At 34.1% G+C, this 15,377-nt stretch overlaps 1 protein-coding gene across 1 annotated transcript in view; it reads right to left on the reverse strand.

Annotated features, from left to right (window-relative positions):
* The window catches only part of LOC145670742 (vascular endothelial growth factor receptor 1-like), a 325,002-nt gene that overhangs the window by 86,372 nt on the left and 223,253 nt on the right, over nt 1-15,377 (reverse strand). Inside the window, exons 12-14 of the mRNA XM_081739513.1 lie at nt 12,148-12,306; nt 9,273-9,400; nt 2,176-2,338 (exon numbers count right to left, since the gene is read on the reverse strand). Of these exons, the coding sequence (XP_081595639.1) occupies nt 2,176-2,338; nt 9,273-9,400; nt 12,148-12,306 (450 nt within the window). The remainder of the gene's footprint in view (nt 1-2,175; nt 2,339-9,272; nt 9,401-12,147; nt 12,307-15,377) is intronic.

Consider the following 15,377-nt stretch of genomic DNA (forward strand, 5'->3'; position numbering starts at 1 on the left):
GCTTTAAAACACACAGGAACAATCAATGTGCTTGGATATATGGATGCATATTAAGACTGTGAAAGCTTCGATGCCGTAAAAATCGTAAATTAGAGACTAAGGTCAGTGTAGTATTACATAAATGCACCGTATGTTTGACTATCCGAACTATTCTTGATGTATCACATTGTTTCGCTTTATAGCTATATAACTTTATAATATTTTTGTAAGTGATTATACTGTTTACCTGTTGTCTGCCAATAGCAACTCTATGAATTTATAATACAAAACTGAAATACAGAAGAATAAAAAAAACACACAATGTGATATTTCGCAGGGCATCTTATGTAAAGGGCGCGTTGTACTCTTCACAGGTTCTGTACTACCAGTCAGTATTTGAATTTATTAAACAAAGCTGGTATACAGGATAACTAAAACCACTTATCTATAATGTGATGTTTCGTAGGGCGCCTTATGTAAAGGGCGCACTGTACCTTTCACGTGTTCTTCGCCAACAGTAACTGTGTGTATTTATTGTACAGAACTGTGCTATACAGAAGAGTAAATAACATCGTTCATCTTTGATGTGGTCTCGGAAGGGCGCCTAATGTAAAGGGCGCACTGTACCTTTCACGGGTTCTTTACCAATAAAACTATAAGAATTTATTACTAAAAACGTGTACCTTTATTTCTACTGTGATATTGCGGAGGGCGCACCGGGACACGTCCCGTTGTCCCGGTGGGCCAGCACGGGCCTGGCTACATATACTGTTCCCTCTCCACTACCACTTTTAAAGAGTAACATAAACAAAATCCAATAACATTCATTACCTGCAAAAAGTTCGCAAAGAACATGCCCGCTATACCAACTAACCCTCCACTCTTTCTTCTACATGCCATGCCTTTATTTGTCGATACAGCCCCCTAGTGCTTTGAAACTCCTCTTCCATGGTGGAAGAAGATAATGTAATTGACGTACTTTACAAGAATATAAACCAAAAAAGTCAGTAGAAAACACTTTATAAAATTTTCTTTTTGAGGCTCGTTTGGCGCCCCACTGACTGTGGCACCCCGGGCAATTGCCCGGGTTGCCCGGTCCTTGGTCCGCCCCTGCACCTTTCGACCACAAAAATCGGATCACTGGTCGTTGTTCCTCTTTGGTGCAAATTTCTAATGGAGTAGCCATGTTCTATCTTCAACAAAAGGAATACAAATGGAGGAATTATTATGAAACTTTCATAGCATGACCACAACAGCATAACGATAAAATAAACGAGGACAGAGGTCAGTATGGACAATATAAGAAGAGTTATGTCAAAAGTGATGATAATTTTTGACTTACCCTCGTATATACACCAAAAGTAGAAAGTTTACATGCATGAACAACAGCTTCTAAACCGAGACTTTTTTACCCACCCTATTCTGATAAATTGAGGTAATAACTGATTTTATTTCACACCAATTCCTTTAAATGTGGATCCAAGTGCATTTTTCACACTTATTATATACGGCTCCGTGGTGTTTACTCGTCGTTGTGATTGCCCATTCTTGAATTTCGAGGCTTCTTCCCGGGAAAAGAATGTCGTCGTGGCTTTGCCCTGAAAAGAATTGTCTTGCTCAAGGGCGCAATGTCAACCACAAGAAAATGAGTAGTTACACTTTCTAATACATAATATTCATCTGTCCTGCATTTAAATCTTACACTATTAATACGAGCCCAGAGTTACGATTTTAAGTTAAGCTACTGCAATTAAAATAACAATGTATTACATACTGGAACTTTGAAAATACGGTTGCAAAATTGCGCAATATAATCCCGTCAATCTCTTCCCAATACTAAAGAGCGGTAATTAGTGGATATGGTCTCCCACCACTTCTATTATTTATTACGCTGAATAATGATGTTGTAAATTTTCATTTAACATGTAGAGTTGAAATACGTAATAATCTAACGTAGTGCTACTTCCCAAAAGAAAGCACCTTAGTGTTAGGTTAGAAGCACTGTTAATTTACCTAACTGCAGAGTATGTCAAACGATTTCCCCTTGTAGATGTTTACGTAATAAAAAATACAAAACTTATTTACTAGTATAAAAGTTATGAAGATGTTTTAAGATAAGGTTCCACCTTAGATATATTCAGAAACCTATGCTTATATCTATATACAGATATTTATAAACAAACATACAATACGTACCCATTATTATTAAATTAACATATTTAGACACTTTCCCTTTCCGATTTCTAGCTTCACATTTGTAGGTCCCTTCATCTTCTGATGTTGTATATTTAATTCTAAGAATTTGGTTATTATTCAGGAACTGAATTCTCTCGTCACTGCTTTCAAATACTGCAGCATCCTAGAATATATTATGAAATTGCCTCTTAATATTTGTTGCGTAGGGCACAACGAGAAAATGATATATACCTTTCTCGAAGATATTATCAGAGTATGATTTGAATCACTGGAGATAAGTCAGTGCTTTCTCACAACTCAGTACATAATAATAATAATAATAATAATAATAATAATAATAATAATAATAATAATAATAATAATAATAATAATAATAATAATAATAATAATAATAAATGAACAATGGTAATAAACAACTTCCAAAAGTATAAAATTTATCTAATAATTAAACCAGTTGAGAAGTCTTGAACTTAAAAAGAATTATTTTTTCGACATTTAAATAAAATTGTATATTAAATTTATTTGATTAAATTCAATAGATAATACACTTACATATTTGCAATCTGCGTTTTAGGGAATATATTGAATTAGCTGTATTGAGCACTCACTTTTTATCATCGTACATATACTGAAAATGCAGATATAACCAGTGGCCACCGGTTACTATTTAGTACCAAAATGTTCACCATCCCATTAGGTATTGATCAACATTAATATCATCTTTTTGTGACTTACGGTTCTCGAGAAATGGCTCCTTATATCTCCCGAAATCGGAACTGTTTTGGCCAATATCTGGGAAACGGTGGCCACCGGTTACTATTTGATATCAAAGTGTTCACCTCTCTCTTAGGTATTCGTCAACACAAACATCATCTCCCTATGACTTGTGGTTCCCGAGATATGGCTTCTTAAATCTCCCGAAATCGGAACTTTTTTTGGGCCAATATCTCAGGAATAATAAGAATGTCGTGAAAAAAAATTACATGGATAGTTTTTGACGCTCTATCGAATGGAGAGCTCAACATTGAAAAATTCGCAAATAAGAGAGAGAGAGAGAGAGAGAGAGAGAGAGAGAGAGAGAAAGATACAACGGTAACGGACTAAAAGTGCTTAAAATCACCACTAACCCGAATATAACAAAAAAAGAAGAAATTATTTTATATAAACACATATCGCTGTTATAAGATCGGTATATGTACTAATATGAAAGTTAAACAGAACTAATATCCAATAAATGTTTTACAACGAAGGAATCTCACAAGTATTTAATTTCACAAACCAGGTAATGTAAATAGCAAATAATTATCGTTTTACACACATACAGACATAGAGAATTCAGTAGAGAACTTTTAAAGTTCCTTCAAAATATCCTGTAAACACTTGTGTTACGTATCTTTGTATATTATTATTATTATTATTATTATTATTATTATTATTATTATTATTATTATTATTATTATTATTATTATTATTATTATTATTATTATTATTATTAAACAATAGAACAATTTAATGAACAGTTAAGTTTGCTCTCAGGTTTGGCAATTGTAAATTTTCAGATATAATTTATGCCGTCAAAGAAAATTAGAACAATTCTAAAACTATATGTAATGAAATAATAATAACAAATGTTACCTAGTTTACGTATTATTTGATTAAGATTTTACCTATCATATTTTGTTGTAACATTTTGTTTTTGGTCAGCTAATCAACTTAAAATTCAATTTATGTATTTGATATCCTGATACCTTAGTACTTACAAATATTCAGCGAACTAAAACAGTTCGTTACTGAATTCTATATGTCTGTGTGTGTGTGTGTCTGTCTGTTATTTGCGATTTTTTAAAAAATTTTGAGCCCTGCATTCGATAGAGCATCAAAAACTACCTCAGGAAGGGATGGAATTTTTCGCGTCACTCTTACCGTTCCCGAGATATTGGTGAAAGAAGTTCAGATTTCTGAAAATTTAAGGAGCTACATCATATTAGTATTGATTAATATCTAAGAGAATGATAAACATTTTGGTACCAAATAGTAATCGGTGGTCACTGTCCAACTGACGACCGTTTCCCAGGTATTGGCCAAAAAAGTTCGGATTTCGCAAGATTTAAGGAACCATATCTCGGGAACCTTAAGTCGCAGAAAGAAACGATATATTGCGAATTTTTCAATTTTAAGTCCTCCATTTTGAGCATATGTCTTCGTAAAACAACATATCGTAGAACGTTTTAACAGGTTTCCTCCTTCGTATGAACTAAACACTTTCTCATCACTCCAGATTATACGGTTTCACAAGTCTTGTCGCTTATTGATGTGCGTCCTTGTGAACTCTAAGCGAGCATATATATGTGTATCTGTTAGTTTGACCTGCAAAGCAGAACAAAGAATACGAGTACATTTACATGTATTTGTACTGCATTCAGCACCTGAAGTTGTTTTCAGGTTTGTTGCAGCAGCGAACAAGTTTGCTGCGTTAGCTTCAATAATCGAAATATTTTCATCTTGCAGTTTACTCAGTTTCGTTTTAGTTTGTAATCCCTGTTCCCCTTCTGCTTCGAATTGTTCAATTCAATATTTTACTGTTTTAATATCCAGGCGCATGGTTCCAGCAACTTGCCTTTAGACATTCCAGCGTCCCATATGCAATTATTCTTCCTCTAGTTATAAGAGACTAATATACTATCTATCTATCTATCTATCTATCTATCTATCTATATATATATATATATATATTAGGGTATTGCAAAAAAATTTTTTTTCGAATATTTATTGTCCCCCCCTACCATATTGTTACAATTACTGAGACAAAATTGTGTGTTAATTTTAAGGTCTGTAGGCCACGTTTTGACCCCCGCCCACCTCAAAAATAGTTTTCAGTTGAAAGCGCACATACATAACACGAAGTAACTTTTTTAATGTTTTTGCTTTTTTCTTTACAGATTATAACCAAGGCAGAAGTAGTAAAGTATGGATAAAGAACCACCTCAGGACGCGGTTACTCCAATTTTATCCACACCACACCTACTAGTGCTTCGAAAGGATGACAAACAAATGTCTGAAGCATGGCTCTTAGGTAATTTGTTGCAAGATTTGACCCCGAGAAAAGAATCTCAACGGTCCACCAATGGGGATGTGCTTCGCTACTTGCTTTTTCTCAATCGTGGACCCATGCAAAAAGATAAAACAGATGATGTTATAAAACACGTTATTCTGAAGGCTGAGCAATTTTGGGAACTTTCTGGCATTCCTCTAACTGCTATCAAATTAGGACATTCCAAAGCAAAACTCAATAAATTAATTGTTCAATACGAGAATCTGCGGAAACATAAAACAAGAAAGAACTTCCCAGCTGAGTGTGAAAGCTTTCTCAAATCTCTTCGTCTACTCTTTGACATAGCACACGACAATGCTATTTATATTATCGAACATGACAGATGTGGAACTAGGAAAATGGTTCTGGAAGATGTGCACTTCTTAGAAGATCAACGAACATGTCGGAAAGTTGAGTTAGGTGGTCTTGATAAGACACATTTTGCGAAAGTTATGAGGAAATTATCTCATCATGAAAAGGAAATTGAGCGTGCTGCGAGGGAGAAGCGTCGCCAAGAAGAAGCTTCAACAAAGATAAGCACAAGTACTATCCTGGAACTTGATGATATCGATAGCCTTGATTCAAGTGATTCGGATAGCTTGGAAGTTGAACCTGAACCAACTCAAGATCCTCTGTTTGTATTTCCATCAACAATCAATGGCGCAGCTGGTACAGGTACTGTTCGTAGAAAAAGTGCATTGATTGATTTGAAACTACCCAAAAATCCATTTACAAGCCATATCATATCAACTACGGGGAACAGGCTTAATCTGTCAAGTGGTCAACGAACAGCATTCATGGGAGCAATTCTTACAGAAGGGAGTTCCATCGGAAAAAGCTACTCTTTCAATTAAAAGCACATGGACAACAGGTAAAAAAAAAAAAAAAAAAAAGCGATTCTGGTATCTGGCATTCCAGGCCGTGAAGAAGGCAAAATTCTTGGTATCCCAGTAATTGCAAACACAACAGGTGAAGAACAAGCAAGAGCTACGTTTTCCCTTGCAAATGAGTGGAATGTTTCAGATAATGTAAGATCCCTTGTTTTTGACACTACAGCTTCGAACTCAGGGTGGAAAAGTGGAGCTCGTGTTCGGTTGGAAAACCTCTTTGACAAGAAATTATTTATGTTAGCTTGTCGGCATCATATACTTGAAACAATCCTAAGTTCTGCTCACAAATAATTGTTTGGTGCAACATTAGGTAATGAAAACTCCGAATTTATTCAATTCAGAGACTCTATTTGGTTAACTATTAAGACAGAAGCTGGTTTTAGGACCCTGGAAATCAGAGATAGAAGTCTGAAACTTACTATGAAAAATTCTAAACAAGCGCTAAAGAGAATACTTTCTACTTCAAATGAAAGTTATTTAACTTGTTACCTCGTGATGACTATCGGTAGTGTGCTGAATTGATGTTGATACTTCTGGGTGAGACACCTGAAAGAGGAATACACTGGCTGAGACCAGGAGCACCGCATCATGCTCGATGGATGTCATCCATTTTGTATCCTGCAAAGATGTTTGCTTTCAGTGCTCAAGCAGGATATGACAAGGACATGATTAGAAAACTGGAAGCACTATGTAAATTTAATGTCCTATTCTGCGTTGTAAACTGGCTTTCTTCATCCATTGGGGCCGGTGCAGCGTATAATGATCTCAAGCTATGGCAAGACTTGAACAAGTATTGCAAGTATGTTCTACAACTTGCAAATGCAGCCATAAAAGCCATGGAAAGGCACTTCTGGTATTTAACCGAAGAATGTGCTGTGTTCACTCTATTTTCGAACAGACTCCTCTTCAAAACGACAACAGATTGCTCGAACATTGCTCAGAATTCTTCAGCCAAAAAAAAAGTTTGAAAGGGGCCATCCAATTTTTCCTATTCTTAGACAAAGTTCAAAACTATCATCCCTTATTGGGCCTAAATCCTGGTTTTTGTTTCACAGCATGGAAATTGACGCCGACTGGCTAGGAAAACCTGTTAGTGAGTGGCACAATGATCTCGATAACTAAGAAGCTGAGATATATATGTGCAGTATGTCAAAGTGGTGAACGATCTGTCGGAACGGGCTGTGAAACTAATCCAAGACTTCTCAACAAGTGTTACCAATGATGAAACACACAACAGTTTTTATTACACGTGGTCGAATATCACCGCAAACAAATCCCTAACTTTTGAAAAGCGAAATTGAAGAAATTGACATTCTCCTCCACAAAACATTAAACCAAGTCATTTGATGTGATTCTGTGTATTATGTAGTACTCTGTTACTAAACTGTTTCTATATGTAGTTGGCCTTCTCTGTATAAAAACAAGTCTTATACAATACAAGTAAAATGCTGTATTTTAAATTTATGTAGAAAGACAATATTTTAATATCAATCACTAAAAGTATCATTGCAAAAACAAAATTAAGAAAATTTTAGCAAAAATCATCCTATCGTAAATATCTTTTCACTTGAAAATGGAATCTAAAGTAAAAAATCAAAATCTTTAATTTTAAGATATTTAATGTTCATAAGGATATATGTAAAAGTTAAGTAAATAGTTAATCGTTGTTGGGCGGGGGTCAAAACATCACCAAATGACCTAAAATTTGGTATGCATTTAGATTTTGCCAGTTGAAACAACATAGGAGGGGGGCACCATACAATTTTTAAACTTTCAATTTTCCCATACTTTAATGCAATGCCCTATATATATATATATATATATATATATATATATATATATATATATATAGATAGATAGATAGATAGATAGATATACAGGATATTTCAAAACAAACCGACAACGTTTGGGAGGTGATTCCTAACACCAGATAATGCAAAAAGTATAGACAAACCTAGGTACACAAGTGCTTCCTTTCGGGGTTATAGGCTGCCGAAAACATGAAAAAGTAAACCTTAAAGGTTCATAGCTCCAAAACTATGGGACCTACCGTAGTCGGGTCAAGTCTTCATTTAGGAACTAACATGTGCACTATACAAAAAAAAAAAAAAAAAGTTTCAGAATTCCAAGGTACTCAGGCAACAGTTTTTATAGAGGGAGTTTGGATACGGGCATATAATTTGAAGTACTTACCTATTACCTCCATAAAAATTGTTGCGGAAGTACCGCAGGATTCTGAAACATGGATAGTTGGATAGGGCACATACTAGTTTCAAGTGAAGTCTTGACCCGACTACGGTAGGTCCCACAGTATTGAAGCTATGGACCGTTAAATTTCATTTTTTCTTTTTTTTCGTCAGACTATAACTCCGAAAAGAAGCATTTGTGTACCCAGGGTGGTCTATACTTTTCGTTAGTGCTCTCAAACGGGTCGGGTCAACTCGAGTCGGGTTACGGGTCGGGTCGGATCAGCTCGGGTCGGGTTGTCTGGTCGGGTCAGCCGGGTGAGCTCGGGTCGGGTCAATCTGGTCGGATCGGATCATCGGGTCGGATCAGTCAATTCCGGTCACGGGTCGGATCGGTCGGTCTTCCACCCGACCCGGCCCGACCCGTTGATAGCACTACTTTTCGTGTTATCTTGATGTCATTATCCACTTCCCAAATTTTGTCGGTGTTGTTCTGAAAGACCCTGTATATATATAAATAAAAGCAATTCGCCGTAAACAACAAACAATTCTTTGTAAGTTTGTTTTGGCAATGCTTTTGGAGCATTCTCTACTGGTTTATATATTAATAAAGTTACCAGTACCAGAAATAATTTTACACAGAAAGTTAACAACAAGGGATAATAAGAACATTTTAAGATTAAAGAAAGAGTTTTTTGTGATAAAAGAACGATTCAACCTCGAGTTTTCTCGATTACGAAATAAAAGTATTAACCATTTACGCAATCAGATGTTAGACATTAAGAACTAAGTTACCGTTAAGGATTTTGTATAGAAGGGTCTCTATGAAAAATAAAGGTTTGAATATTTGAAAGCAGAAGTGGGTTTTGCGTATTTAAGCTTCATATGAAAGCTTCCTTTTTTTATTCAATAAAGTTGTTCAAAACTTACCTTGTACCAAATAACAGTTGGTTGCGGAACACCTTGAGCAAAACATGTCCATTCTTGTGTCACTCCAAACTCAACCTTTGAATCGGAATTGTTGAGATTGCTCAGGTAAATGACAGGGGCTTGCACCGCTGAAAATAACAAATGAAACAAAATAGATTTCTCGGGTTCTCCCGTTTCGTGTTACTTCCTTTTTCCAACATTATCATCCACCTCCACCTTCTCCTTTAACATCGGTGCATAATCATGGTACTTTGAAAAAAAAGTCATGCAATACATATGAAATGAGAAAAAATATAGTAGTATTCACGCTCTATAATGAAATGACAATATTTAATTTTCTAACAGGAGACCTGGCTCCGATCCTCGGTTGAGTTCATGTGGCTCGAATCGCACGTTAAGCTGTGGGTCCACGTCTTATATAGCCGCAGTGTTAAAAGGGACGCTTAACTCTACTGTTTTACCACTTCTTCTTCTTCTCCTCTTCCTACTACTACAACTATTACTACTACTACTATTACTACTGCTACTGCTACTACTACTACTACTACTACTACTACTACTACAATCAAACTTGGATAAGTAGAACCTGGATAACTGAGAAACCTCTATTGCTGGGAATCTTGTGTTTCAACACTACCACTATAAGTAGGGAATTGACTTTTTGAAGCTGGTAAGTAAGAAATTCGGTAAGTGGGATTAAGTTGGCGATCCCTTCCGATCCCACCTATCCAGGCTTAGCTGTACTATCTCAACAACAATAGCAACTACTATAATCTCTGCTACAGTCACCAATCAACTAACTCTAGGGCCTATGGAACCCGAAGTTTCAATGCCACGTTCACAAGAGCTCTCCATTGACTTCTATCCGTAGCCAACTGGACCCAGTTTCTATTTTGCATTTCTATTTCTGCGAGACCATCTTAATAGTGTCCTCCCATCTGCATCTAGGTCTTCCTAATGGTCGTTTTCCGATTGGATTTCCAGTTAAAACTTTGAAAGCGTTTCTACTTTCTTTTATTCTGGCTACATGACCTGCCCACCTGAGTCTCCTAGAGTTGATGATCCTAACCATGTTCGGTAAACGTTATAAATTCTGTAGTTCCTCATTATGAAGTTTCCACCATTCCCCATTCAAGTTTCTCTTGGATCCGAATATTCGTCTCAGGATATTGTTCTCAAACACTTTCAGTCTACGTTCTTCCCTCAGATAAGTGACCATGTTTCGCAACCATAAAGAACAACAGACATGCTTATTGTTTTATATATTTTAAGCTTCAAATTCTTCGACAGAATTGACAATGACATGAGATTTTGAACTGAATAATAACACAAATTCCCTGCTTTTAGTCGATATTTAATTTCTTCGTGAATATGGTTTTTGTCTGTTAATATTGATTCTAGATATTTGAAAGTATCCACTTTATCAAAAGTATTATTTGATATTTTAACACATCCATAATATGCAATATTACGATCCCGACGAACATTCATGTATTTAGTTTTCTCTGCATTTACTTCTAGAATAAACCCATGTCCCTTCAAACATTTAATAAGACTTCTGCATTTCTTTCTATTGCTTTCCTATCATCCTTATTAAATTTACATCAACATACTACAACCACCACCAATAATAATAATAATAATAATAATAATAATAATAATAATAATAATAATAATAATAATAATAATAATAATAATAACCCCTTAAATGTTGTATTTTCTATTAAGTATAGGCCAATTATCAAAACATTTATAAGACTTGATAACACAAAAATACTTAACAGTTTAATAATAAATATCCAAAATAGCTGTTACCTCTGAGTGTACAGGCAAATTGAAATCCTGAAATCCTCTGCTATATTTTGTTAACTAGTTTCGATTACCTTGGTCACGCATAATGTTGCCTCATGTTGATGTTTAGTTTTGTACGTGTATATAGTAAGTCAATTACTCAATTTTATCATGGCGACAGGTTTGGTGATTATTTATTCTTATCGTCAAGAGGGAAATTCCTTTTGCCACTCACACCAGAAGCAAAAGAAAGTTGAAATGATTAGCGGTTATAGAGGAAAGATTCTGCGTGACTAAATTATCAGAACCCAGTTAGGAGCTTGACATACTAAAAATAATACAAAATTTACTGTTTTTCTTTTGCTTGTTTATTCATAGGTGAAAGGAGATACTGAAATGCAACTTACCATAGTCATAAATGATGTTATTCTACAACAGAAAATATCGACCTGAAGAATTTTCAGTGTTGCTATCCACAGAAATTACAGTGTTGTCAGAATAATATTTTCCCAAAAATATAAGTTAGGGCAGCGATTAGAAAAACGAACTCAATTGCATTTGATTACATATCATGTTGTTTTGGTATCCTGTAAACTAGTTTCTAAGTAACATTATTTTTTAATTTTAATAACTGTATGTTAAAACTATTTTGTTTATTACAAACTAAATACAACTATTATTTAGAAAGTAGTTCGCAACATTCCAAGACCACATGATACGTAATCAAATGGAGTTGAGTTCGTTCCTCTAGTCGTTGCCTTAACTTAGATTTTGGGGAAAATATTATTTTGACAACACTGCAGTTTCTACGGATGGCAACGCTGAAAGTTCTTCAGGTTTATATTTTCTGTTGTAGAATAATATTATCTATGATTGTGATAGGTTGCATTTCATTATCTCCTTTCGCTTATGAAAAACAAGCAAAAGAAAAATGGTAAATTTTGTATTATTTTTAGTAGGCAGACTCTTAATGAAACATATCAGAGGATTTTTAGCTTAGCGAGGCAATCACAAGTAATAATTGTTTTTCATATTTATTATACATATTAGTGCATTGAAATGCAAACTTTAACATTTTACTTACATTTAACTTTTAGGAAAAACTGTTTCTCGCTCAAGAGCTCATTAGTGCTGCGATCTGCCACTATACACGCGTAACTTCCTGAAGAGCTATTAGAAATCTTCTCTAGCAAAAGGGTAGTTTCATACGAAAATCTTGTTTGCTTCTTGGTTACGCTGATACCTTGAAAGGAAAACAACTTTAAATTGTATTTTAAAGAAAATTATTTATTATTGTAACAAGGAAACAGAAGAAGAAGTAAATACGCTAACAAAAAAATAATAAATAAATAAATAAATAAATAAATAAATAATCACCACTTTTAAAGTGATTATTAACTCCTTGCATTCCAGGTGTGTGCGTGCTGTAATACCGGTTTCATTTGCTGTTAAAAGACTGTCTAGATCGTTATATAGGGCATAGTTATTGTGTACGCATGAGGAGAGCATTCACATTAATGATAAAAACAATTATTCACATTGTGGAACATTTGGACTGAAAAAGGGAAATTCTGATGTTCTGAAGGGATTTATCCTGCTTAAGGTTGGCAACACTGAGCGAAGATCAAAGACAAAGGGTATTCCTTTTCCGATCTTGAAGTTGCTAATTATTTCTTGTCAAAACATGATTGGATGCTCTCTTAGGTGCCATGTACTGAGATAACACTTTTCCTCTATTTTCTCTCAGTAAAGTGCTGTCACCTAACGAGAAATAGTAGAGCTAAGTCTTGCCTTTCATCCACTAACAAATTTCAGCATCTCCAGGATTAATAGACCCTTAATAGGAGAGATATTTTCATGACACCTACATAGATGCCACTGGTATGTAAGGATTTAAATTGCTTGATATCCATTGAAGGTACCAAGCTGATGAGACTGGTGGGAATAATGAAATAACAGAAAGGAAAGCTGGTACGTAATATTCGAAACGGCAGGAGAATGCTAGAACCCATAACGACAAATGGTAGCTATTTTGTTTGATGTTCATGTAGAGAAACACCAAATTAATTTGATAGAAATATATTTTAATGTACACACATACTTAAATTCAAGCATGTAGCTGTTTGAAACTAAACTGAAAAGAACTCATAATGAATTCGTAACTCATGATTTTTACAACTTTCAAAATACAAACGCTATACAACAAAATACAACAGAAGAGTTTCTACCTTACATATTACTAATCTATATATTAAAATGCTAGGTTTATATGTTTGTGGCCAGAAAAGTTTACATGTTTGTCTCCAATCCTTTCGACAATGAGATCACGAAAACCACAATCGGTTTTCGCTGGTCGATTCCAAATTTTGTGTAGATTGTCCAGTTCTAATTGACTATTGAAAAAAAAATGGCCGTTATTTCTTCACTATATTTTTTAGAAGTACACTGAAAGTGTTGAAATTTTTAAAAAGTAAGCCATCATAACCTATGAGTTATACATTCCAACACCACATATTTGTATGCAGGGGTTGTATATCTCTAAGGCATTTCTTTCATAGCCAAATTATAATGAAAAACTAAGTTTGACTATTTCTCCAGTCTAAGATGAATCTTTATTGTTTGGAGTATTTTGCCTAATGAACAACATATATCACTGATATAATTAATTGTGTGTGTAACGTATTTGTTTATTACATACTGCATCCAAGAAGAAAGTAAACATTGATTATACATGAAGTAGAAACTGCAACAGGAAGTAGGCTCAAATCTTGCAAATAGTGCGAGATATTTTTAAAAAATAAATCTCTCCTTTAAGGTACCCGTTGCCGATTTTTATCAAGACGTCTTTCATTTGTATCTGTAAAGGGACATGTACAGATGTTGTGAGGGGTGACAAAGAGATTCATACTCATATGTGAATGATGCGCTGTGTAGAGGGCGCAGGTTCAGCTAGTACTTATCTAAATTTATAACACCCGTACCCTGAAGACAGATATTATGAATAATTATCTGCAATATTTCAAACATTCTTCTTAGTTGGTAGCAAACGATTGTGAATTTTGCAAGCATTTATTTTTCTTTACATTTTGTATTCGTTGCAAATCCTATCTTCTATCAAACTTATATTAATAATAATAATAATAATAATAATAATAATAATAATAATAATAATAATAATAATAATAATAATAATAATAATAATAATAATAATAATAACTTTATTTTAAGTGCTGTGAACAACTCATAGGCAAAAATACAGAAATACGTTAACCTATATATAATCATTTTAAATACACCAGAATAGTATAGAATGGCTATTAGAGCAGGTTAACGCCTTTGTCAGAAGGTTAATCTATAAGAATTATAAGATTCAAACTGATATATAAAAAAATTAAAAAAAAAAAACAGTCTACAATTAACAGAACTACGCAAATTAGTCTCATTTAACTACCATTTAAAAGAATGTGTCAACGTTGCTTAATATTGTACATTCAGAATGGGAAAATCTTGCTCACTTATTATCATATTTTAACATAAAAGATTGATTCTTTGAATAAAAGATTATAACATAAAAATACACTAAAGATACACAATAACAAGAAAATCAAGATTGGCAGCTAAATCCCTTGTCATAAAGTTAAAACAGTTTAATTTTTGTAAGAATTGCTCTGTTATTTCTCTTAATATATCTTCATTTTAAATGGTAAGAGAATGTCCCTCATCTTCTCAAGATTTCTCGTTTAGAATTTAGTGCTACCAATGTCGATCGACTCCTAAACTCTATAAATCGACACTCTTATTGCTATATTTGCTATACACTATTCACTACTATATTTGTTATAAAATCCCATTTGAATAAATAATTTATCAATAAATTTCCCCCTTTCCGATAGGGATTGTAGTCGCCAAAATGTTAACAGATATTTATAGTCATGTGAATAATAATCCTTTTTCATTTTATAACATTTTGGGGACAGCATAAGAATACTAACACCGTCACCATCACTACTACTACTACTACTACTACTATTAATAATATTAATAACTTTTATTTATTTGAAAACATATTTTTTCATTTCTTCCTGACAGTAATATAGGGTGGATCCAAGGGGGGCTATAGGGGCTATAGCCCCCCCTTGACCCTTAGATATACACTGGATAAAATGGACTTCAATCCTGTTTTACACTGCATAAAGCGGCAAACTATGATTTAGCCCCTCCCTTGATCATATCCTGGATCCGCCACTGTAATATATATATATATAAATTGAATAGCAAAGAAATAACAATGACGGTGGAAATTTAATTGATTAT

The sequence above is a fragment of the Thermobia domestica genome, chromosome 14, assembly GCF_964235325.1.
Source record: "Thermobia domestica chromosome 14, izTheDome1.hap1.1, whole genome shotgun sequence".
NCBI classification, from domain to species: Eukaryota; Metazoa; Arthropoda; class Insecta; order Zygentoma; family Lepismatidae; genus Thermobia; species Thermobia domestica.